Source organism: Paramormyrops kingsleyae, chromosome 9 (genome assembly GCF_048594095.1).
Source record: "Paramormyrops kingsleyae isolate MSU_618 chromosome 9, PKINGS_0.4, whole genome shotgun sequence".
Classification (NCBI taxonomy): Eukaryota; Metazoa; Chordata; class Actinopteri; order Osteoglossiformes; family Mormyridae; genus Paramormyrops; species Paramormyrops kingsleyae.
Genome location: NC_132805.1, coordinates 6271139 through 6294744, shown reverse-complemented (window position 1 = coordinate 6294744; position 23606 = coordinate 6271139). Strand labels below are relative to the sequence as shown.

Here is a 23606-nt window from a genome sequence, read left to right as displayed (position 1 = left end):
TTGTTCCTTCTCTCCCAAAAATGACAGTTTCACATTTGTTTTATATTTGTTTATTGAAAGGCTTTCATTTGTGTCTCTTTACCTCAGTACTCACATCTACCCTCAAAAGAGGCAGAATCCCTTAATAATATCCCATTTCGACCTAGAGTAGGACAAAGGGAAAACTGGGACAGTTATACTCTTCATGCTCCTGTGGTCTATTAAGCTGTCCCAGTTTACCAATGTCCACTCTACCTGTGCCGTGCGCTTATGTTCACAGAGTTGGTCAGACTTTCCCCTATACACACACTGGAGGTAGGAGTTTGTTAGAGGAATTGATTCTAGGCATTTAAACCAGTTGAAATGGACCAAATACATCTCAGGAAGTCTATAAGTCTTCAGCTCCACACAAGGCTAGAAAGGCCTGCTGAAGTTCTCCTTTGAAATCTTTCTGTGGGGGAAATAAAAAAAAAGACAAAATCAGAAAATTACGGCAATCTGTACTCAGGATTGAGAGCTTCCATGGAATAATCCTACGTGCATTTTGATGACCTGCATGGAAACATGTTGCCGCCATTGTTTCATCAAATGAAGTAGATGACTCAAAGTAGAAAGGAGAGCTGAAGGTTGTACACTTCCTGAAAATAAAATTTTCAGATGGAGAGGGAAAAAAAAAAAGAGAGGAAAGTCCCCTGTGATTGAGGATGTACCTCTTGTTTACAAATCTAATTACCATGAGGAAGCAAAGAACAGGAAGAAGAGGCAGGAAGGAAAGGCACTGAGCATAGGAGTCAAAAAGAACAGCGATCTGGACCTCTGACCTGCAGGGCTGAGTAGAGGGAGAGTCCAGCCAGCCGACGGAACTCCACCCTAATGCTGAGCAGGTCTTCCTCACAATGCGACACCAGAATGCCCCGTACCACAGAACTCTTCTACAGGAGACACACATAAACTCAATAAACACAGACTAACAGGAAGAACATAAACGAGGAAGGGAGCTCAATGTCAAGGCCCCTGACCTTCATGGAGGTCTGCAGACGTTGCGCCAGGTACAGAGGGCTGTTCTGGATGGACTGCACTGTAGAGACAGATGGTCGTATGACGACAGACAAGATTTTCACAGGCCTACACACGCACACACACCATTACATTCTCACCTAGAATGCGGAACCCCAGTTTCAGATCCCCAGAGAAGTGATTTTGTATCACTTTTTCCACAAGAACCCCCTGAACACGCTCCCACTTGGACAACACTAAGAGAGAGAGACAGGGGAGTCAGTAAGTCGATGTGTTTACTGTGCTGTACCTACGGTATGTGCTTATTGGAGTTCTACTTACACAAAAATGTTCTGAGGGCAGAACAAAAATGATTGGTTCAAAGAGAGACCCAATCACATTGTAGAGGAGGTGGATTCAAATAGCTATAGAGGTGGTGGGACCAAGCAATCAAATGTCTTGGTCCTGCCTTCTTTAGTTGCTTGGACCCACCTCCTCTACAATCTGATTGGCTATCTCTCAGAACCAATCATTTTTCTTTCTGCCCTCAGAACATTTTTGTTTAAGGTAAACTCCAACGAGCATGGTATGTCCCATCTGGACACCAACAGCTAACAGACAGACCTCTATTAAGGTGTTCTGCATCACGCGTGGTGAGCACCTTGATCCAAGGCGCAATGTCAACTTTCTTACTGCTGAAGGCATCAGTCAAAGTCTATGGATGTCAACAAAACACAACAGTGTCATTGCATCATCATCAACACAACTAGAGATGACACACTTCCATGTTTGCACAAGGTGACTCCTACTAGCGTTTCCATGTGTTCCAGCATAATTAGTACAGTGGTACCTCGGTTCTCGAACCTAATCCGTTCCGGACTCTGGATCGAATCCTAAAAAGTTTGAGTTCTGATCAAATTTTTCCCATAAGAAACAATGGAAAACCAATTAATTGGTTCCCGCCCCCCCAAAATTACACCCAAATATATATAATTTTTTTTTTTGTGTTTAAACACAAAATGAACAGGATAAAACAAGAAGAGCATTTTTTTCTTAATGGCTTCCAAAATGATAAAGATCTTATCCCAACATTACCCCTGTCCTGCCCCCATCGTCCGCTCCTTCCGTGTGCCACGCCTCCTCGGTAACCTCGTGTGGGATCTCCATGTGATCAGCTGTTTCTGGATGTTGTCATTAGTCCTCTGTATTAAGTCTGCGTTTCAGTTTGTTTCCCCAGTCTGGTCATTGGGTGCGTTCGACTTGCTTACAGCGCTGGCTTAAAGCAACGCATTCTGATCCTGACGCAATGCATTACGGTTAAATGCATTGCGACCTCTCACCCGGCTGCACAAACTGGAACCGCCTCCGTGACGACACACCTTTGCCCTTATTGGCTGAAGAGTTTAGTTACACGCATGACGTTTGTATCCCAGGTAGTTCTGATGCGTAATCTGCTATTTCTCCTGAAAATCACGTAAAGCAGTGAGAACTGGTTCAGTTAATTTACCGGGTAAAATAAAGTTTAAATAAAATGACATAAATAGTAAATAGTACACGTAAGTTAGTGGTTTATTTATTGTTAGTTACTGTAATGTTGCGCTGCTTTATTTGGTTAATCGTCCAGTCTGTGAAGAAGGCATTCAAGTAAGAATTGCATTGTAGTATGACTAATTTCCTGGCGCGTACAATTTCAGGTCAGCGTTCACGGTTCGACTTCTGATATTCAGATCGAGTTCTAGGTCAAACTGGTTTGTTCGACTTTCAAGAAATTCGAGTTCTAGTGAGTTCGAGAACCGAGGTACCACTGTATTTAAATAAAAGCCATTAAACAGTATGAGGGCTGTTACAGGATTATCATCTCATGCGCACGGTGCCTGAACTTTAGAACGTATCTCTGAAGTGACTCACATTGACGTCTCCATCGATGAGCTCATAATCAATTACTCCCTGCTGGTTCTCCCGCTGTTTCTGTGGGTAGGAGAGATCAGAACACTGATTCTCACTGGCAAAACATGTCCAAAAAAAAGTAAAAAAAACACAAAAACTTTCCCCATGGCACGAGACACAAACATTAAAAACAAATTAATACAAATTAACAGCAGTAAGGATGTAAAAGAAAAGTGCTTAAAGCAAAACTAAGTATGTCAGAGTGTAGTATGTTATAGTCTTTATCTGAAATAGCCACAGTGAGGGGGTGTCGGGGGGGGGGGGTACCTTAAGAATGGCCAGAAGCAGCGTGGTGAAGTCTTTGCTGGTCTCACTGATCAGATCATTCTCCAGGTATCGATCAAACTCTGCACCGAGAACATGACTTGGGTGACTGTGCCCGTTTCTTAACGTGAACTCGCCTGTGCAAATCTGTACATACACAGCAGTCTATTGCAATACAGTTACCAAAATTAATTCCACAAAAACCGTCAAGTGAAACTGTGTTTTTTCATTTGACGACAGATGTAGACACAGGTAACGCTTATGGTGCCGGGCGATTTTCTTCCACTCACCCTGCTTATAGGCGACAGTAATGTCTTTGAGCTGCTCTGTTGATCTGGTGCACAGCACCTCCAGTAAGGCCTCCTCATCTGTACCCAGGCCCTGTGCACACACAGCTTCAGCCCTTATCCTGAATGACTTAAATACCCACCTTCCTTCTCCTCTGTAACACTGTCTGGATGCCTCTACACATCTCCTAAGTCATTTGCTCGTTGCCGCTTTGTTTTGCCATCTTGCCATCTGCCTGTGGCTGCCTGGCGTCCGTAGGCATCCGCCCATCTGCCCCTCTCCGTCTTTCTCACCTCCATGGCCTGCCGGAGGCGGTGGGCATCAAACTGTGAGGGAGTCATCACGAGCCCCAGCATCAGGTCCTGCAGAGCCCCTGACAAGCATTTCTTCAGAGTGAAACTCATGTCCTGGGGTTGGATGAATCAAAGACAGGGAAATGGAAGATTCCATTCCTTCTTGGTGGGGGTGTCTTGAGTATTATGTGTGTCGTATAGAATGAAATAAGCGCAGCTTCACCTTCCCCGTAAGGTTGTGGTAGGCCCGAGCGAGGAGCTGTCTCTGTGCATTGGTGCGGTTGGTCAGGATCCTCACCAGGGTGTTCCCATCTGAAACGGCAAACCCATCACAACATAACTACCCTGGTGGAGCCTGTACCATAAAGCCAGATTTCTTGCTTAGCTGGATAACGTGTGAGATTTAAGGCAGTCTGGGTTAAGTCTAATGGTTGTAGTCACATTTGGCTTGGTTGCCCAGGCGTGATTGTTGCCCCACTGGTCTGTGCTTAACGAACATGTCCCGAGCACAGCACAGCAGAGTTCATAATTAATGTCCTTATTTTGTGGCGCGATGACACATGGTCCTTCATGAATTTATCAAGCATGCAACACAGTGATTTTCAATTGATCATACTGCATGTATAAGAAGGTAGTCACGTATTTTAACAAATCAGTCTCACCGTTGACGTGATGTCTGTTTCTATGTCTTCCATAGCCCAAAATAATTATCACAATTAGCAACTGCTGAAGCAGAAACATTGTAGAATGGCATAAACCTTGCAGTATCACTAGCAAAGCACACCTCAAGTCAAAATGGTGTTACTGTGTGAGGCTGTAATTCAACAGAAAGTTGATCCATTATAGGAAATTATACTACAAAACACGCTCATGTGAGTTTTACTTATACAAAAATGTTCTGAGAGCAGAATGCAGAATGACTATCTCTCTGAACCAATCAGATTGTGGAGGAGGTGGGTCCAGGTAACTAGAGGAGGTGTGATCAAAACATCTTATTGGTTAGTCAGCCTCCTCTAGTTGCTTGGACCCACCTCCTCCACAATCTGATTGGTTCAGAGAGATAATCATTCTGCATTCTGCTCTCAGAACATTTAAGGAGTAAAACTCCCACAAGCACAAAGCACACTGTACCTTTTTTCTCCAGAGCAGTCTTGATTTCTTGGGCATCCTTCTGAGGATTAAAGCCAGGGAAAGGCCGGACTGTACCCAAGGTGCCCCACCACATCTCCTTAAAACAGAGTGGAGATGAGGCCACTGGAATGGCATTTCACAGTGGCAGGAATCTGATATCATAGCGAGACCTCTTAGCCAGCCAGACAGAAGGAAAAAGGTAAGAAAATTGAAAGAAAGTTATAGGAGGATACAGTAATGGACCGATTGGAGTTAGATCTGAGAGCTGAAAGCATGGACACTGCTAGAGATTCTGGGCCCCATGAAAGCATGTTATTGGGCTCCCAACCGAGACCAATCCAATTATGTTCCATATCTTTGGAATTATCTAAACTTCTCCCCCTTTGTAGTGTCTCTGGCTGGAAGACTAATAAATAGTGTCCATCCCTTTAGGATTTATCACATTGGAAATGCAGATGTTCAGAGAATATCCAAGGAAGCAGAGTATGGAAGAAGGGCTACTCTATGGACAGGAAGCAAGACTGACTGCAGAGATCTCTCTCTCTCTCTCGATCTCTCTCTCACACACACACACACACACACACAAAGGGCAGTTTAAAGTCAACAGTCCATTTTAACTGCATGTCTTCGGACCATCGAAGGAAACTGGAGTATCCAGAGAGAAACCAAAGAAACAGAAGTCTGTAGTGGCTCCGTCACCAAATTTCACACGGAAGGGTAACAGTGCTACTGGTTGAGGGACTGGGTCGCACAGTGAAAACAAATCTTTCGGATTTGACATTTTCGTAGAGCAATGTCACTGAGCATCATAGCAACGTAAGTGCATCCATGTCAGACAAACATATACGGCTATTCACACTAATGAACCGTTTTAAGCAACTTACAGTCTTTGCTGGGGGATTACTGTCCTCTATCTTCAATGAAGTCTCCATGTCCTAGAAAGTCTGCAATGAAAAGTGTTAAATGCAGCAACGCAGTGTCTCAGACAACTATATTGCAAGATAATACCCCTACATTTGGAAGTCGATTACTACCAGCTTCACACATTTCACTTGTAGAGCATTTTGTGAAAAACCAGTTACTCAGTAGCGACACAATTCATTGTAAAACACACGATAACATAACATTATTATGGACACATTATTGTCTGTCAAGACAGCAGTCTTTGCTTTAGAAATCGCTTCTCCTGGTGGGTTAAGACAGCATTGTCCTCTTTTATTCAAAATACAATAGACATATTTCACTTTCTACTCTTATAGTGGAAAATGCTACGTGGGGTATATAGGCTGCATAGCCTATGTGTTTGACGATCTTCTGATTATACAGTAGTAAGAAAGAATGCAGGTATTTGACACTTCGGAGGAGACATGCAAAACGTACCAATTAACGAATACCAGAAATAACAAAAGAAAAGCAATGAACAAGGAAAATAGTGCTTTGAGGTCGTTCTGGGGTCTTCATCACGAGTCCACCCAACCTCCAACATTAGTGCAGAAACTTTGAACATGTGGTCAAGCGCATAGAATAGCGAAGGAAATCCATACACTTGACTCGGGACGGACTTGACAATCATCAATGAGACTCATTGATCCGGTCATTGATCATTAGTCTTGGAGCAATCGGTTTCTTTAATGGCCAAACAACAACAGCAATAATAATAATAATAATAATAATAATAATAATAATAATAATTTATTATTATAACGACTACTACTACTCCTACTACACATTCATTTTTAAAATATATAATACAGATTTAATAATTCGGCATGTGTTCTCAGCTCATAAATATTCGAACGTGTCCACAATGAAATTAGCTTGACATAAATAAACGCGCCAGAAGAGCTATCCCTATACGTGATGGTACTCTCCACGTATCTTGATTTTTTGCAAAACTTCTATAATCAGCCGAGTCTCAAATGATGATGTGGGTCTTTTCTGTGTTCGCCTTATTTTTAAGCCATTCTTACCTTTCCGTGCGGATCCTGAGTGGCTGCCTGTTCCTGGTTCAGTGTGTATGATAACCAGCGAGGCGTTACAGGCTGTTTGCGGAGACCGCAGGTTACGCCGGCCTGGGTGTGTCCGTGCATGGGGAGCCCGAGGGGGGTTGTGGATGCACTCAGCACTGCATGACTTTGCCCTGTTTGAGCAACATTAGCCCTCTTATCCCAGATAAATACTCAGGTGTTTCCGGTGTGCAACGGGTTTGATCATTTAATAAGGTCTGTTGATCAAATCAAGTCTCATCTGCTTGGCAACATGGTTTTACAAGCGCGTGTTTTGTAATTAGAGTTAAGATGTTCTCGGTAATCGATCTATACTGACAGCCAGCAGATAATTAAGATCACCATATTTACTCGTACCACCTTTTGATGGCAATCCGTGCTTACGGTAACCACCGTGTGAATTATTTTTTAATTTAAACGTTTAAATAAATTCATTTTAATTTTAAATACGAGGGCCATTTTTTTCCACGGAGCAGTTTTTCCTTGGGGTGTCCGTGTTAAGCCGTTGTAGTACAGTCTTGTAGGCTAGACATCCACAGACTATCTCCGAGATATCTCAGTAATACACTCCCTGGATGTAACTGCTTACAGCTACAGACATCAGTGCTTGTGGAGCTGCACATGTCGTTAAAAAAGAATCAAAGACAGTACAAATAATTTATGTCAAATTTATAAACACAGGCCAGCCAAATAAAGTAAAAATTAAAAAGAATTGAAATAAAATTACAACATAATGTCAACACAAAAGCATATATTTATACACACAAATACTTATATATAATATATAATACGATATAGAAAAGAATACTACGGTAGTTTTCTTCATAAAGCAAAACATTCTATAAATTCTGTTAATCTGTCTATTTTCTATGCTACTGCTGTTCAGAATTGAGCGAAAAAAATTGACAGACTTCGGATTTGAAGATCACTATTGTGTCGTTAGTTCAGTCTAAAAGCTACTGGCTGCAGATGTGCAATTAAACTTAAATTTTTAAGTCAAGCCTGTAACTAAAGAGAACAGGACGGACGGCAAGAGACATCTTAAAAAATAATAAGAATGAACAAAAAAGGTAAACGAGTTCACAGGGAACGCTCCTTCCATTCTGATAGTACAGACAGTGCTATCTTCGTCCATCTTCATTAAACCCTTATACAAGCAATACAAACAGTTTTGGTTTAAAGTTGTTCTCAAAAATATTTCACAGAATTCTGAACAGTACATTGCAAAGCCCTTCCCCAATTAAAAAAAAAAAACAGTTAAATCAAGCTGTCTCTCCAAAAATTATTAGAAAATAATTTGGCTTCTTAAAAGTCCTGGAGAATTCAAGTGTATCTGTCTTCAAGGAGGGCTGGTAGGTAGGGTGACTATGTGTTACCCACATACCCTATTAACATAATAATATACAGTACATGTCCTCATGCACCAGCCCCCCCCCCCCCCCCCATTACCCTTCAGTCAATTAACCATCCATCCAGACCATGCAGAGTACTGAGGATGCTGGATGAGATTAGACTTTTTTTTTCTTTTCCATCGATTATGTTACAACTTCAATTACATCACCGGTTCCCTGAATCTACTCTGGAATTAAGCGATTGCTGTGACTTTTCTCCTGTCCTCCTCCTCTTTAGTATTTTACCATTTCCAAAGGACAGAGGAACACTAAGGCAGAGAAAGAACAGAGACAGAAAGGGAAAGTAATTCAAGGCTGATTCTAGAAGAGACCTAGTCTAAAATAAAATTATATTGTAACGTGTAACTTAATATGCAATACAATATTTCAACAAATATATACCAGAACATAATGTGGTATTTGGTTCCTGGATGCATTTCTATATACAACAGGGAATGATCCAATTGCGTGTGCAGCTCAGCAGGTTTGGGTCCAGGTTGACACCAGGTCCAGTCCCAGGTTCCAGGCTCTAGGTTCCAGTGAGGCTTTTGCTAGCTGCGCGAGGTCTCGGGGTCCGCGTCAGCCTCACGTGGATCTGCTCCACATTCACTCTCCTCGGGGATGTCCTGAAGATCTGCACGATCACACGACACCGTTAATCCTTAACTACTGCCTGCAAAGCCCATGTCACGCTGCCATGGTTACATGGGGTTTTTCGCGTCCCTGTGCTTCCATTTCGAACGCATGGGCAGGACCCACAGTGAGGAAAAGAGCGAGTTAAATATTAGTCCAGCGAAACCATCCGCCCACAGCGCAAACAGAGAGAGAGCCAGAGAGATATCGTTTTACATTCGGACACACCTACACAATACACAGCTAGGGAGTGAAACCCAGGCAGGGTAAATGGCCAGGGAAAGAAAAGACTAAAACTGTGTGTATAGCTTCAATTCACATTATATAAAAGTGTGTGGGCATTTAAAACACTTCAGGGTTAAAAGGTTAGATGCTTATTGCCTTAAAATTAGCGATGTGCGTTAAATGGACATGTTACAATAGTGCCAAAGGGGGAATTTTCCTGTCATGTACGATTTGTACTGATGACATTTACGTAATTGCATTGCAAAATTTGAAAGGCACCGTCAGCAGGAGGAGGAATTGAGCTGAAGCCTTTATGGGCGGAAATCCGGACACCTGGCATTCCTGTTTAGCGTCAGAGGAATTCAAGGCAGCTGTAAAGTTTACATGATTAAATGACTAATGAATGATGTAAGAAGCTCATCAGGATTTATGGTGCAGGTCAGACAATGCTCCTTCTGTGAATCAGGGCCATAGATAATGGTCTGAAATCTCTGCTGCTGTGAACTACAGCATGATTATGACCACTGTCAGTAGTATATAAATGGGATGGATGGTGTGTTTTAGCTCTGGGCTGGGACAGGCTCTGTCTCTCCCTCTCTCTATTATATGCAGACGCTCCTCTACTTACGAATGAGGTACGTTCTGAATGGCCGTTCTTAACTTGAAATGTTAGTAAGTCGTTATTCAACATCATTTTAAGGGTATCTGCAAGTACAAAGAACTAGGATGCTGGGAGTTTGCACGCTACGCTGCTGTGTGGCGGGAATAGCGGCCAGAAGTCATACTAGGCGGAACTGGCGTGCAGAAAAAAAAGCTTATGTTGCGGACAGGAAACAGGAGCCCAAGGAACACAGTTTGGACTTACAGTCCTGTTCGTTCGTATGTCTGAAAGTTTGTAAGTTGAAAGTTCATATGTAAAGGAGCGTCTGTACACACACACACACACACACACACACACACATATATATATGGCAGAGTGTAGATTAGTGGGTTTGGGACCTGTGTCCATTTTCGGAAGCTTTAGACCCTGTCGCTGGCAGAGTTCTGAGTAATCATATCACTGCTGGTTCGTCTGAGTGAGGCTCTTGACCTCAGTTGCTCCAGGGACCCTGGCTAACCCAGCTCTCTCTCCCTTATGTTAGACGGTGTCATATAACTCCTGATCCAATGCTGCTTACTCTTGTAGCTGGCTAGTGACTGGAAGCTCAGGCTAGCTGCACATACGCCTAGTTGACTTGATACACACACACACACACACACACACACACACATATATATATATATATACACACACATTATATATATATACACACACACACATATGTATGTATGTATGTATGTATGTATGTATGTATGTATGTATGTATATACACATATATACATATATATACATAAACATTTATATTCTTTATATATATATATACTACTCAGATTAATAGCCTTAAATGGTTACTTTGATTGTCTAAGGCTTTTGCACAGCACTGTGTATGGCATTCTTAAAGGAATTTATCATTTTATTTTTTACTTTTAACTGAATAGTTCTATTATCCACATATACAACAAAAAACTGTCAGTTCATATGAATGTTATTATTATTATTATTATTATTATTATTATTATTAATATAATTAACCATATTAATAGTAATGACGCGTTCATAGGCATGTCTAGGTGACACTCTGACCTCTAGGGCTTTCAGACCGGGGGGAAATTCTGATGTCTTCTTCATCATCTGAGTTTTCATCTATATCGCTGCTCTCCTGAAGACCGTCGAGTTGGTCCTCAGACTCCTGGCTGGCCAGCGGTGCCATGGTGCTGGAATCCACTTCTCCAGCCCTGCCCTAGGGAGGGAAGAGGGGAGGGGTCAACGGGTTACGGTCAAGGCCGCAGCCACGGGGGCCCCTGAACTGCAGGGACTTCTGCCTGGAGAACCAGCCATTGTGCCAACAAGGCTTGCCAGCTTCCATACTGTGATATGGGTGAATCAGAATGGCTGCACATTAGTGTCGTTAAAACACACCAGCAGTTTGGATTTGCTGCCCATGTTCTTTAATGAGCTTCATTACACAAAAAAAGATTTTTTCCCCTCAAGGAAAAACCTGAAAAATCCCACATATTGGCTAAAAATGAGTGTGATTCATGCCAGTGCCTTTCCTTACACTCCTTCAGATCGCCTCACAGAATCCTATTATTCACACTGCATTCCTTACTGATGGGTGCTAAATTAATTGTTTAAAATGCATTTAATTATGTACAGAATTTGTTCCATTGAACGGACATCCGGAATTCAAATCATCTACAATCAAGGGCCTCACATATTAGGAGTATGCAAGGCGCACACAGGCCTCATTAAATGAGAATCATTCCTTTAGGGCTAAAGCTGGAAAAATGTACACTGTACCTGTTCAGAAGCCACATTCCCCGCATTGTCCACCGGGGCGGCGACATTGCCAGCCCTCATGTCCTTCACTTGCTTCTCCAGCTGGGCGCGGGCCTTCTCACTGTCCTTCAGCTTGCACTCGGCTGCCCGCAGCCTCACCAACTCCTCCTGCAGGAGACTGTGCTGCCGCTGAAGCAGCGCCAGCTCCCCCAGGGATCCTGCTGGGCCGGCGTCCAGGCCGGCATCGCGTGACAGGGAGCGGCACAGCTTGGCGGGGGTGGAGGACACCGGTGCCGGTGCGGTGGAGTTAGACGTGTGTACTGAGGTTTCTCGGAGGCAGAGCTCCAGGATGGAGTCCTGCCTTATTACCGCTGCCTGGACAAGGATGAGGAACAGCAATTAGCACTCTGAGAGTCACAAATGTGGCACCGGCAGGGGGCGCTGTGTGTCAGTGAGTTCCGTATCTATCCTCGTATCCAGGAGGTCATGGGTTCAAATCCCATGGTCAACAGAGTGATCATATCACTGTTAAGCTCTTGAGTAAGGCCCTAAATTCCTCCACGAATGCTGACTGATCCTCCTCTTTGATTCTCACCAGTGAGGATCAAGTGGAGATCAGGGGCGGGGGGGGGGGGGGGGCAGTGCAGCACTCCTACTGACCTGTAGTGCATGCAGCTGTGCACTGAGGTTCACCAGCCTCTGACAAACCATCTGTAACAGAGAAACATCACCATCACTAAATGCAGCAGGAGTGTAACGCGAAGCCACTGCTAACGCTACTCGCTCTGTGATGCACTGGCATCCTCTGCCTTGGACACTATGCTGCTTATCACAGGTTCCATGCCCCAGTCACCCTGAACTGGATAAGCAGTTGGAAGATGGACGGATGGACAGATGGATGGATGGACACTAAGGCTACAGCTAATGAAGCAGCTAATATTAGTGTTCTTTCTATAAACCATGTGTTTACATGTTATGCAGAAAGATACTGAGCATTATAGATGTGAAGAGCTTAGAGGTCAGATGTAGCTCTATGTACCTCATTCAGTGGTCTGTCTTGAAGTTGGTTCCCATTCCTGTCCTGTGAAGGTTAAAAGCGATAAGCATTTTAATTGTACAATAATGGACCGCAGAATGCATCCGGACGGGGGGGGGGTGGGAGGTGCATAAAGGCATGACCCCTTGTCTGTTTGCCTTTGAAAAACTCAGACATAACCTTCTGCCTCTTAATTTTCTTCCAAATCGTTAAGGCCTGCTCACATCGTGAAGCACGGTGAGGCAAGAAAGTGCATGTTGAGGTCTGACATAACATCAAACATACAGCCCAAAATCACAGCCGACTGGCCGATATCGAATCACAACAGTCAGTGAGTATTTGATGATTTGCCTCATCTAAAAGTCACGCTTTTGCTTGAAAAAGCGCAGATACAATTCAAGCTTTAAACTTAAAGTTTTATCAGTCAGCATTAAAGTATTTCTAGTTTTCCATGATTGTTCATCACCCCCTGGTTCTGCGGTTCAGGTGTACAATTTAGCCCAAATGAGTGCAAAGTGTTAAACTGGTACGACAGGTTAAAAGAATTATTAGACGTGAATAGATGATGGGGGAATGTGGCAGCCACATCCGGTGCGTGAACGGCTCAGTGAGAGTGCAGGCGTGAGGATTAGCGCGCTGGCTGGAAATCAGCCGGTGGCCAGCGAGCGTGGTGACCATGGCGATGAGAGGAGAAACCGGCACGGCAGCTCCGTCAACGTGCAAACGAGTATTATCTCCAAGGCTGAGAGAACACACTATTCCGGCACTTACACAATACAAGCAAAACTGCATTATTTGTCTTTTTTTTTTTTTTTAAACTTCCTGGTGGGATGATGCGAGTGGGTGTGGGAGTGGGTGAAGGTGCGAATGCACTCCCTTCGCTAATGCATGGGGGAAAAGGCCAGAGACAATGACGGCGGTGAACACGCCGCTTATATTTTATTCAATGCAAGTATAATGCGATTGGAGACACAGAGTAACTGGCAACTTCCTGTCAAGCCCCAGCCTGTGTGACCCTCCATCTCACCTTGGCATCTGGGCTGCTGAGGTCGTGCATTCCGTTCACTGACACCTCCTCTCCATCTGCTTAAGAGTAGCATGAGCGAGAATAACCACCTCAATTACTATGAACATTAAAGATAAAAATATAAAGGAAGGAGAGCAACTCCCATGACTACATAAAGGGGGCGCACTACAGTATGATATATGCAAAATAAAACCTCTTTACATTGGATGATACTCTGTTCTATAGAATATTAAATGATTAGCTTGAAACACAGATACTCACTGCTCACTGGCGCCCCCGTGTGGTTACCCTCATAGTTAGAATCACAGGATAGGGTGTCATCGATGTTGGCCCCAATCAGCAGTTCACTTAGTCTGTCCACTGATGCAGGGAAGCAGAAATCGAACATATGAATCTAGAGATTCACATTTCCCAATTATTCAGTAACATGCGATCAGACTTAAGTAGAAGGTCCCGTGTCTGCCTCTGATTACATGCCAATGCACTACCGCAAACCACATCCGTCACCCCCCCCGCCTCCCCAGAGACTCCAACCGTACCCTCAACAATGGCATCCATGAGCAGCTTCTCTCCCTGGGGGGCTTGCTGGGTCTCGGCCCGGAAGACATTCCTGCAGTTGGCGGGCAGGGTGACTTCCTGACTCCCGGTCACCTCAGCCAGGTCTGAGAACAGGGTGACCCTCTCCTGCAGCAGCTCCAGCACCTCCCGGTCCTTCTGCTGAATGTCAGCTGGGAGATGGGGAGAGGGTAATGAGCGGGTGGCACCACAGCATGGGAGCGGACAGGTGACAGGAGCGGGGAACCCCCCCCCCCCCCCCCGGGGAGACAGGTGGGTAGATCAGCCCGGAATGCGCAGGCCGCCAGCGCGATACACCGAGCCCGGATGAGTATCCCCTCTCAGACCCTTCAGACGGGTACAGATGCAGAGCAGTGACCCCACCCCCAACCGGCGTTGCACTAATGCTGCACCGAAGCGAGTGGGAGGGAGACTCAACACACGGGCATCACTCAGCGGTGCCGGGGGACGAGAGGGAGGCGAGAGAATTTACAGAAAGCAGAGTGAGAGGGAAGGAGGGAGAGAAGAGATTCAGCGAGGAAGAGCAGAAAACGGAGGGTGCCATTGGGGGGCGCTCTGTTCACCTCGTAGTCTTCGTATTAAGGCCTTGTCCTCTGTCTCGATGAGCGGGAAGTCCTCTCTGGATGGACAACTAGAAGAAAAACAGAAATGTTCACTGATGGTGGACGGTGATCATGTTCTCACCCTTTTTACATTTACATATTTTTAATGGTTAATTTTCCATGACGGATGAGCATGGGGACCGGGAGGGGGGGCACCTTGGAAGGAGTGTCAGTTCATAACTGCACACACAGCACAAAGTCCGACACACAAATTCACTTAAATCTCATGTTTATCTGTGGGAGGAATCAAACCCACCATCGTGGGTGTGTGGGGGCCACACAAAACATACTTTTGGTGATTTTTATTCAAATGGCCAATACGAAAATTGTATTTGATGGATTTTTCCTTTATCAATACTTTCAGCGATTAATTAGCCTTCCACTTTAATTTATTTAGTCGATGCTTTAATCCAACATGACATACATTTGTGAACGCAGGGTCAGCCGGTCTTTGTGACAATGGGGTTGAAGGTATTGCTCACGAGCCCAGTGGTCGAAACACCCTGCCAACCCTGGGATTAGAACCGACAGCCTCCTGATGAGGGGCATGGAATCTAAAGCTACTGAGTCACTCACCACCCCCAGACTAAGAGATAGGGGACTGTCATAATGCCGAAAGAGGCCACGTCAGCGAGCGTGCGCGCGTGTTTGTGAACGTGTACATCACGGGATCCTGACCTGCTGACCGTCTGCTGAATCAGTCTCATCCAGGTGTGTCTGTCGTCCTTGGAGGCGGCGTGGATCTCATACATCTCCGGCGGGCTGGAGTCGCTGATGAGGAACATGCCGCGCTCCTGATTGGCGATGTCCCGCACTATCAGGTTCACCAGGGAAAGCACGGCGGGTTTGTCCTGCGGGGAGGAAGGGAGCGCCGAATCAGGCTGGGCCGCGCCGGTGCCGCTGTGGCCCGGAGAAAGAGCAGGACCGAAGAGGATGAGGATGGTGACTCACCAAGCAGGGGAAAATGAACTTCTGATCTTTTTCCTGCAGGAACACCAGGATGTCCGTCATCAGCAGCACCTGTACATCTGTGCACACAGCAGCAGTGTTACTGAGAAGAGCAACTTATAAAAGCAGCCATAGTATCTCATGCTAACAGCCAGAAACATACATAGCATAGCATACAGTACACTGGGTTAGCAGGAGAGCCCATTGTTAGCATATTGTACACTGGGTTAGCTAGAGCGCGCACTATTAGCATGTGTTACATTCGGTCAGTAGGAGCGAATACTGTTAGCATAAGGTACATTGTATTAGCAGGAGCAGATACTGTTAGCATGTAGTACCTTGGGCTATCAGTAGCACACACTATTAGCATATAGTAAACGGGGTTAGCAGGAGCGCACACTGTTAGCATGCAGTACATTGGGCTATCAGTAGCACACATTATTAGCATACAGTACACGGGGTTAGCAGGAGCGCACACTGTTAGCATGCAGCACACTGGGTTTGCAGAAGCACATGCTAGATTGCTATGAATTAAAGATCCTCATACACTCTATCGCCCTCCAACCTTTAAGCCTGGAACTGCCGCCCTTCAGCAGTAACGTGCCCTCGTGGATGAGCCGTCTCCGCAGCAGCTCGCTTCCCCGGAACACTCCTCCCCCTCGCACCTCGGTCTCGGCCCGGGGGTCAAGTCGAGCACGGATTTCCTCCAGCCGGTGCGTGCGCTCCAGCTCCAGGACCTGCTGGTCCACGGAGCTGAGCAGCTCACGGATCAGCACCAGCGCCTGGCTCAGGGAGCTGACCTCTTCCTCACTGCCTGTGAGTGTGGATTGAGTCAGAATGAACAGCCAGGTCCGGGACTCGAATGGAAACGTGAACTGGGCCATCTACACATGTAGAGATGAACTGCCCAATGGACGGACAGCATCTAATCACAGTATGGAACTACTAAGACGGAGTGAATGGCAACGGCCCAGAGATCTCTGACCTCCAGGATGACACGCTGCAGTGGTGACACCCCCAACCCCGGCTCTCACCCTTGGTATTGTCCAGGATGCGCTGGACCAGGACGGGGTACTTGGTGATACGCTGAGTGACCAGCAGGGTGCACTCCTGGATGCCATGACGACGGAGCAGGGGACCCCGACTCACTCTCTGACAGAGACGGAGAGGAAAAGCTTCCATCAATGTCGAGCTGGGGAGCGAGAACGCCATACCCCCCACCCCGATACCCTTGACGTTTTTACGTAAAGTGCTCCATCCGCTAACACATTGTAATGCTGCTCCTCTCTTGGCACGCACCCCCCCCCCCCCCCGGCCGCAGCCTGGAACGGTTACATAAACACACTCTCTCTTTCTTCACACTTATCTCCCTCGCTCACTCGGCCTGCCTCTCCCTCTCACCGCCTCTGAATATCCCTGCCCCCCTCCTCCCCCCCCCACCCATCCCTCTGCATTTTCCTCCCACGGAGATTCTCCGCATACGAGCTAAAACACTTGTCAAGAAAAGGCTCCCTTTTCCTGGGACACGGTGCATATTTTCCACGTTACCGATACCCCAGCAGTGTGGGAAAATGGAACAATCTGGGGGGAAACAGCAAAGGCAGCCAGAAATATATGACGTTTAAATGCGTGCATTGACGATGGAAAGCCTCAGAAGAGAAGCCTCATCCCAGCATCCTTGTTTTCCACGGAAAACCCTCTGATCACGTGGCTGTTTTTGTCCAGATCCTTTTACTGTGGCCCGTCCAGGTCTGGCGGACTCACCCGGATGAAGTACTGGAATCTCTTGTCTCTTGCCAGCAGCTCCTTGTAAAGCTTCAGGGCCTTCGGGTGACGGCTGCAGAATTCAGCATAGGCCTTGCGCATCTCGTCTGCACTATGCCCTGAGAACTGAAGGGGGCGCTCCGGTAAGTCAAAGTGGAGGGGAGGGAGGAGGTGTGCACACTCACTGCAGTAACACACACACACACACTCAACCAGTATTAAAGTTTTTTTTTTAATTTTTAAAGTACTGCAGTGTTTTTATACTAAGAGAAATCTGCATTGTTTCCAAAAATTACATTTTTCAAATGTCTAACTTAATATTATTTATTAATATTAGCATTATTAAAATTACATTTATTTAAATGTTCACAGGTAACACATGCTAATCTATAATGCCACACTAAAGGCTTCAGTCAGACTGCAGTCTTACCTCAGACATGAACTCTGAGAAAATGACACCCTATTGTTGGAGTGACGGGGAGGGTATAACCTACATCACCCTACTGTCATTTTTTGCAGTAAACAAAAAACAGCCCAGAACACAGCCCCTGAGCATAAGCCCCGCCCCTTTCATTTGTCCCCGCCCCTTTCATTTGTCCCCGCCCCCTTGCGGGAGGGTCACCTGATCCTGCAGCACATCGCCCAGCTGGTGGATGGTGAAGTTGTTGGTGCTCCCTGGAGCCAGGCTGTGGTTCTTCCTGAGCAGCAGCTGACCCAGGAAGCGTGAGTGTAGGGCCAGCAGCCGGTCCAGGCAGGGGAAGATGGCGTGTACCACCCCGGGCTCCACATTCACCTCCTCCAGCAAGCCCCTCCGAAACACCCCGTCCATGATCCGCAGTGTCCGCATGTGGTGCAGCTCGGTCTGGATCAGCTCTGGGAGGTAATGGATGGATCAGTGGCGGGTTCATGTAAGGCTAATGGAAGATGCATCTATCATACAAAAGTGTGTGTCTGGTGTAGAGTTTCAGGGGACCTAGATGCCAGCACAGGGCGCAAGGCAAACTACGGTAGGGGAGCACCGAGCAGGACAGCCTCCATAAACACACACATCAGGAACTTAGAGATGCCAGGTTTAAAGATTTTACGGACTGCAGGAGGAAACTGGAGTTAAACCCACACAAACACAGGAGACTCAGCTCCACACTTTAAAAGCTGGGGCTGGGAATCGAACCTTCAACGCTGGAGCTGTGAGGCAGCAGTGCTACCCACTGAGCCACCATGCCTCCCCCTACTCTATATAGATCATCATCAGTGGCACAACAACTGTACACTGGGCCCTGGGGCCCAGGCTCCCCCCTCCATCCCCCACCATTCCAAATTCACACTTAAGACCTGCCTACGCCAGCTGCAGCAGTTACAGTTGATGAAATTTAAGTAGCCTCCAAATATCGTACCCATCATGCACTGCAGTAGTTAGCATATTCCGCAAACATGCTTTTTCGTTAAATACACGCCTCGACGACAGAGTTTGACTACAAAACATTACAAACCATTACATTTCAAAATTGTTTTAAGTATTGTACCATTTTTTTTTTGGTGTTATGACTCCAACCATAATGAGACTGCATACATATAAATGAGAGATATAAAAGTAGCATGTCACGGGTCTGTGTAATACATCAGTATTTTAATCCTCACAAATGTTTCGCATGTATGTGAGATTTGCAGGCGGGGGGGGCTTGGGCCAGCTGCCCCAGCTGCCCTGCCTAGCAGTCTGCCCCTGTGCATCATAAATTAAGGCATAAAACACGCATCAGTCAGGCTGCACTTTAAATTGCAGATATCTGGTGCATGCTAAATGCTCGCTAAGCAGCAAAACGAAGCGCACAATGAGTTGCGCCCATTAACAGCCTGTGCTGTCAGCCCGTTCCTCCGGCAGAGAAGCGCGTGAAAGCGTCCGTACCGCCGGAGACACCTGCGGCCGCTTCGCGGTCTGACAGGCCCCGATTTTCGCTCACTTTTTAGAGTCCTCACAGCTTAACGAGAAAACAGGCGAGTGAGTTTCTCCCACGTGTCAGCTAGCAAGCGAGCGCAGAGAGCCGACTCGGGGCCTGATCCGCACGGCACTGCTAGACAAGGAAGGAAAACACAGGAGATCGGGCACGGCCTGGCAGGCAGCCCTGGCTCTCCTCTGCACTCTGTACTCTGTACTGCATAACGCCATGCTAGCGATATCGACAGGGAGGCCACGGTTCCAACCAAAAAAAATGCCTAAGTGGTTTGTGCTTGGCCATCATCTTTAACCGAGTTCCAAATACAGTAACTGCTGTGGCCGTTAAACAGCTGCGTCAGTGCAGACGCCTGTATTTTTTGGCTGCTGAGCTGATGTTTTAGTTCCAAGACTGCGCTCTCTGCCCATTAAAAGCCGGATATATTTGCTGGAGTATTTCGGGTGGAGATGCCGTTTCACAGCACTTTAGCCAGGACCATCTGGGAGTAGGAGCAGGCTGTAGACTCCATCCAGTACAGGACAGCTACAGCTGTATCTCTCCGCGAAATGAGTATATGATTCTCCACAGCACTGTACTTACACTTATGTTTATATTCACTCACTTAATTATTACCATCTTCATAGGTTATTTTTAATGTGGTTTTTGTATGTGGTTCTGTGTATCGTCTATTTTTGTTATTTTATGGTTGGATATTGTGCAGTGTCTAAAGAATTACAAGCAATTTCCTCCTGGACAATAAAAGGATTCTGATTCCAAACCGTCCTGTGACGCCTGAATCGTGGATTCTTAAAGGAACAGGACCTGAGAGCTTTCTGAGGTTCGAAATTGGTCGCTCAATAAGTTCCATGAGGGAAGTGTCACTGTTAGCTGTTAATCTCACCGAAAATGATACCTGACGACTCGCGACTCAGACACCCTGCAAGATTTTAGCAAACACTTTAAAAGCCTGGACAAGCTCTATCCTGGCTCTCACATCGACGGGACTGTGAGAAAGCACTTGAGGCCGTGATGGAGGACGGGGCAGTGGGCCTCACCGTAGATGACATCCTGCTGTTTGATGACGTCTTTGCGGTGGTTCTGCAGGTAGGAGGAGTCGACCGCCAGGCTCCAGGAATCAGCCTCGAAGTCTCGTCCCTCCCGCTCCACCTCCTCCAGCATGGAGGCATAGTAAACTTCCCCTGGGAGGGAGTACGGGAGGAGGAACGACAGTTGAAGGGGTAAACAGGAGGAACGGCAAACAAAAAAAACGAAAGAATAATCACAGCGCTGAGCCACTGCTTAAATCTAGTGCTTTCTTTGATCCTTCATGCCCTGAGTCCCCATGCCCTCTGTCACAATGTCACAGGCTCCCAAAAAACTCATGGCAGCTCCTGTTCCGCTTTCGCTCGGGTTCCTCTGCTCACCCTCATCGTTGAGGGACTCCATGGACATGGCTCTGTTGCGGAAGTTCAGGGAGTCTGTAGACTGGGAGAGGATCCTGCGCAGCCCCAGGGGAGAGTCGTCATTCAGGTTCCTACACACACACACACACACACGAGGACAGACACACACACACACACACACACACACAGGGGTACGCGCGCACAGAAAGCAAGAGAGAGAGAGAGAGAACAGAAGGGAACGTAGACAAAGACAGAGAGGTGGACAAGAGACACAGTGACAGAGGAAGAACCGAAACGGATCGAGAGACAGAGAAGGACGGACGGGCGAAATCAGCGAGAAAGAGATGGAGACGGGCGTACGCAGAAAAGGAGGGAGCAGTAAATGTGAGCGTCAAACAGAAGAACGTACAGGCGTGCATGGGGAGGGGGGGGGGGCACATTCAGAGGGACAGGGATGAGCAGGGGGGGCGATGAAGGAAGCGTGTTTTGGCAAAGAAACAGACAAAAAAGGGAAAACAAAATCAAAAACACTACATTACAACAACATAATGTACAACACGACACACCGATAAGCATTCCGGACTGAAACAACGACAGCAGCCAACGTAGAGCCATGTGGCGTGTGACCGTCGCCTAGCATGCAGCTGCGTTTGTCAATATCTACACTCCCCCACCACTGGCCAATGGGTCTCTTAGGTCCGGAGGATAGCCCCACCCACATTATCACAAGGCTGGTTGGACAAGCTCACCCCGCGATGTTATTGGTCGAGACGCTCTTGGAGAGGGAGAGGCCGGAGCGGCCACGGCGGGTGCCCAGGAGGGACTGCCGTAGGTCTGATGGGTAGATGGCTGAGCTGGGCCGCTCCTTCATCATGGGGGCTGGGGAGGCAGAGGAGGGGAAGGCACAGGGGGCAGGTGAGGGAGGTGATGGGAATGGACAGGGGGCAGATGTGGACAGCATGGAGAGTATGAGAGGAAGAGAGGTCTGCGACAGTGTGTGACAGTGACAGGGACAGGAAGTCTTTCAAATGGCCACAAGGGGCAAAGAGAGTGGGAAGGAGGATGCTGTACTTTGCGAGTCAAAAACCAATTGCGGAGATTCAGTGAAGCACATTAAAAGACGCGTTTCTGCAGCAGGGCGCCCACTGAGCACACGTCTGTGGTTTGGCTGCCGTGGCCAGATCCACAGACATGGTGTCAATGACCTCTATGGGCGCGCTAGGCCCCAGGCGCCACACGCTGGCCAAAAGGGGGAACTGCACATGGAAAAATGACATACACTGCTGGTGGCGTGTGAGGGACGAGGCACGGGGACCAGAAAGGAACCCGGCAAGGAAGAGGCAAAGGAATGAGGGAGCCGCGTGGAAGGAAAGGTGGAGCCGTAAGAAGGTGAAGAGGGAAGAGACAAAAAGAAACACATCTCACTCTTTGCTCGAAGGGCCACATTCGGCAGTGCTGAGCTGTTCCTCATCAGACCCAGCTTCTGCTGCTGCAAATCACATGTGTCGTTTCAGTGACCCCACGAGGCACACTGGCATCACATCCCAGTCACTACACCCCAGTTAGTCAGACTAACTCGTACACAGGTACACACTGGCATCACATCCCAGTCACTACACCCCAGTTAGTCAGACTAACTCGTACACAGGTACACGCTGGCTTCACAACACAGATTTCCCTGACTAGCTGGAGGCGTTCATCAGCCAGACAGATGGAGCCGCACCAAGCCGATTTTCAGCCGTCCGACTGTCCGTGAGAGTCACTCACTGTTGCGTCAGTGTGTGTGTGGTGCAGTCGGACACAGTTGGTGCCCGTTGGTGCAGTTTTGGCTGATTTAACATGCTTAAAGGGCACCGGAGCTGGTCGGTGAAACCGAGCTCTCTGATTGGGCTGTATGACAACCGACAGCTCTACTCGTGCTGGTGTGATCCAGCGCAAAGTTTCACAATTGATGGAAGCCGATCGTTTGTGTGTCGGTCTTGGTTGGGACTGTGTGTCGGTCTTGGTTGGGACTGCGTGTCGGTCTTGGTTGGGACTGCGTGTCGGTCTTGGTTGGGACTGGTCTTTTGCCGTCGGCTTGGTGGGCACCAGGCTTTCGACTGCCGTCCTTTTTTACAGTCAAACCAATTTTAAATGCACCTCACTCCCCACCCCCACCCCCACCCCATCCTTACCCTCTGCTTCATTTTGGCGCAATTCGGTAGAGTGTCTCGACAGCGGTTGTGGATGGTGACATTGCAGGCTGTAAAACAAAGCAAACCACCGGTCGATAAACAGCTAATTAATGAAACGACACAAATAAAACATGGAGAGGCACCGTGACAGTGAACTTCAAGGAACGCAAAATGTTCTGCTATCACATGAAAATGAAAAACAGAGAAACATGAAACAACACTTTTTTTTTTTAAATCATTGAAGTACAGACATTCTGTACCACCAGACACAATTCAGCAGGGGATCCGTCCGATTTATCGCTGGGAAAAAGGCCAAAATGCAGAAAGTGAGCAATTATTTAGTGCTAAATAATTAATTTCAAAATGAACAAGTGCATTGTAATAAGACTTTCATCCATCCATCCATCCATCTTCAAGAGCCGCTTAGCCAGTGGAGGGTCACAGGGAGCCTGGAGTCTATCTCAAGATGCAGGAGCAGCCTGGACAGGATGCTAGTTCATTGCAGGACACACACAGGGACTCACGCACTTTCATTAGCGATTCAGATATGCTAATTAGCCTCACTGCATGCCTGTGCAGTGCAGGAAGACACTGAAGTACCTACAGGAAACC

At 46.9% G+C, this 23606-nt stretch overlaps 2 protein-coding genes across 15 annotated transcripts in view; both read right to left on the bottom strand.

Moving 5' to 3' along the window:
- Positions 1–34: 34 nt before the first annotated feature.
- On the bottom strand, positions 35–7345 carry anxa14 (annexin A14). 3 transcript variants are annotated; one of them, XM_023801299.2, is made up of 13 exons: positions 6869–7343; positions 5783–5842; positions 4899–5070; positions 3991–4079; positions 3768–3881; positions 3477–3567; positions 3190–3269; positions 2884–2943; positions 1600–1690; positions 1137–1232; positions 999–1057; positions 801–911; positions 35–430 (listed from the first exon to the last, which is right to left on the bottom strand). In XM_023801299.2, exons 3-13 carry the CDS (start codon positions 4990–4992, stop codon positions 368–370), a joined length of 948 nt encoding a protein of 315 aa, XP_023657067.2. In that variant the 5' UTR covers positions 4993–5070; positions 5783–5842; positions 6869–7343; the 3' UTR covers positions 35–367. The 3 variants fall into 3 exon arrangements, with proteins under 3 accessions (XP_023657067.2, XP_023657066.2, XP_072572263.1); XM_023801298.2 differs by having other exon boundaries at positions 4899–4995; positions 6869–7339; XM_072716162.1 differs by lacking the exon at positions 35–430 and adding an exon at positions 442–617 and having other exon boundaries at positions 4899–4995; positions 6869–7345.
- Positions 7346–7558: 213 nt separating this feature from the next.
- The window catches only part of arhgef2a (Rho guanine nucleotide exchange factor (GEF) 2a), a 53340-nt gene continuing 37292 nt past the window's right edge, over positions 7559–23606 (bottom strand). For 7 of the 12 annotated variants that reach the window (XM_072716154.1, XM_072716156.1, XM_072716155.1 and 4 more), the window contains 20 exons: positions 22995–23062; positions 22246–22309; positions 21570–21699; positions 20842–20951; positions 20473–20616; positions 18109–18359; positions 17487–17612; positions 16757–16874; positions 16270–16536; positions 15726–15802; positions 15453–15625; positions 14736–14803; positions 14136–14324; positions 13858–13956; positions 13597–13655; positions 12573–12614; positions 12194–12244; positions 11555–11908; positions 10838–10994; positions 7559–8929 (listed from right to left, as the gene is read on the bottom strand). In XM_072716154.1, the coding sequence (XP_072572255.1) occupies positions 8847–8929; positions 10838–10994; positions 11555–11908; positions 12194–12244; positions 12573–12614; positions 13597–13655; positions 13858–13956; positions 14136–14324; positions 14736–14803; positions 15453–15625; positions 15726–15802; positions 16270–16536; positions 16757–16874; positions 17487–17612; positions 18109–18359; positions 20473–20616; positions 20842–20951; positions 21570–21699; positions 22246–22309; positions 22995–23062 (2630 nt within the window). In that variant the 3' untranslated portion in view covers positions 7559–8846. The remainder of the gene's footprint in view (positions 8930–10837; positions 10995–11554; positions 11909–12193; positions 12245–12572; positions 12615–13596; positions 13656–13857; positions 13957–14135; positions 14325–14735; positions 14804–15452; positions 15626–15725; positions 15803–16269; positions 16537–16756; positions 16875–17486; positions 17613–18108; positions 18360–20472; positions 20617–20841; positions 20952–21569; positions 21700–22245; positions 22310–22994; positions 23063–23606) is intronic. The other 5 variants (XM_072716157.1, XM_072716159.1, XM_023801293.2 and 2 more) reach the window with 5 other exon arrangements.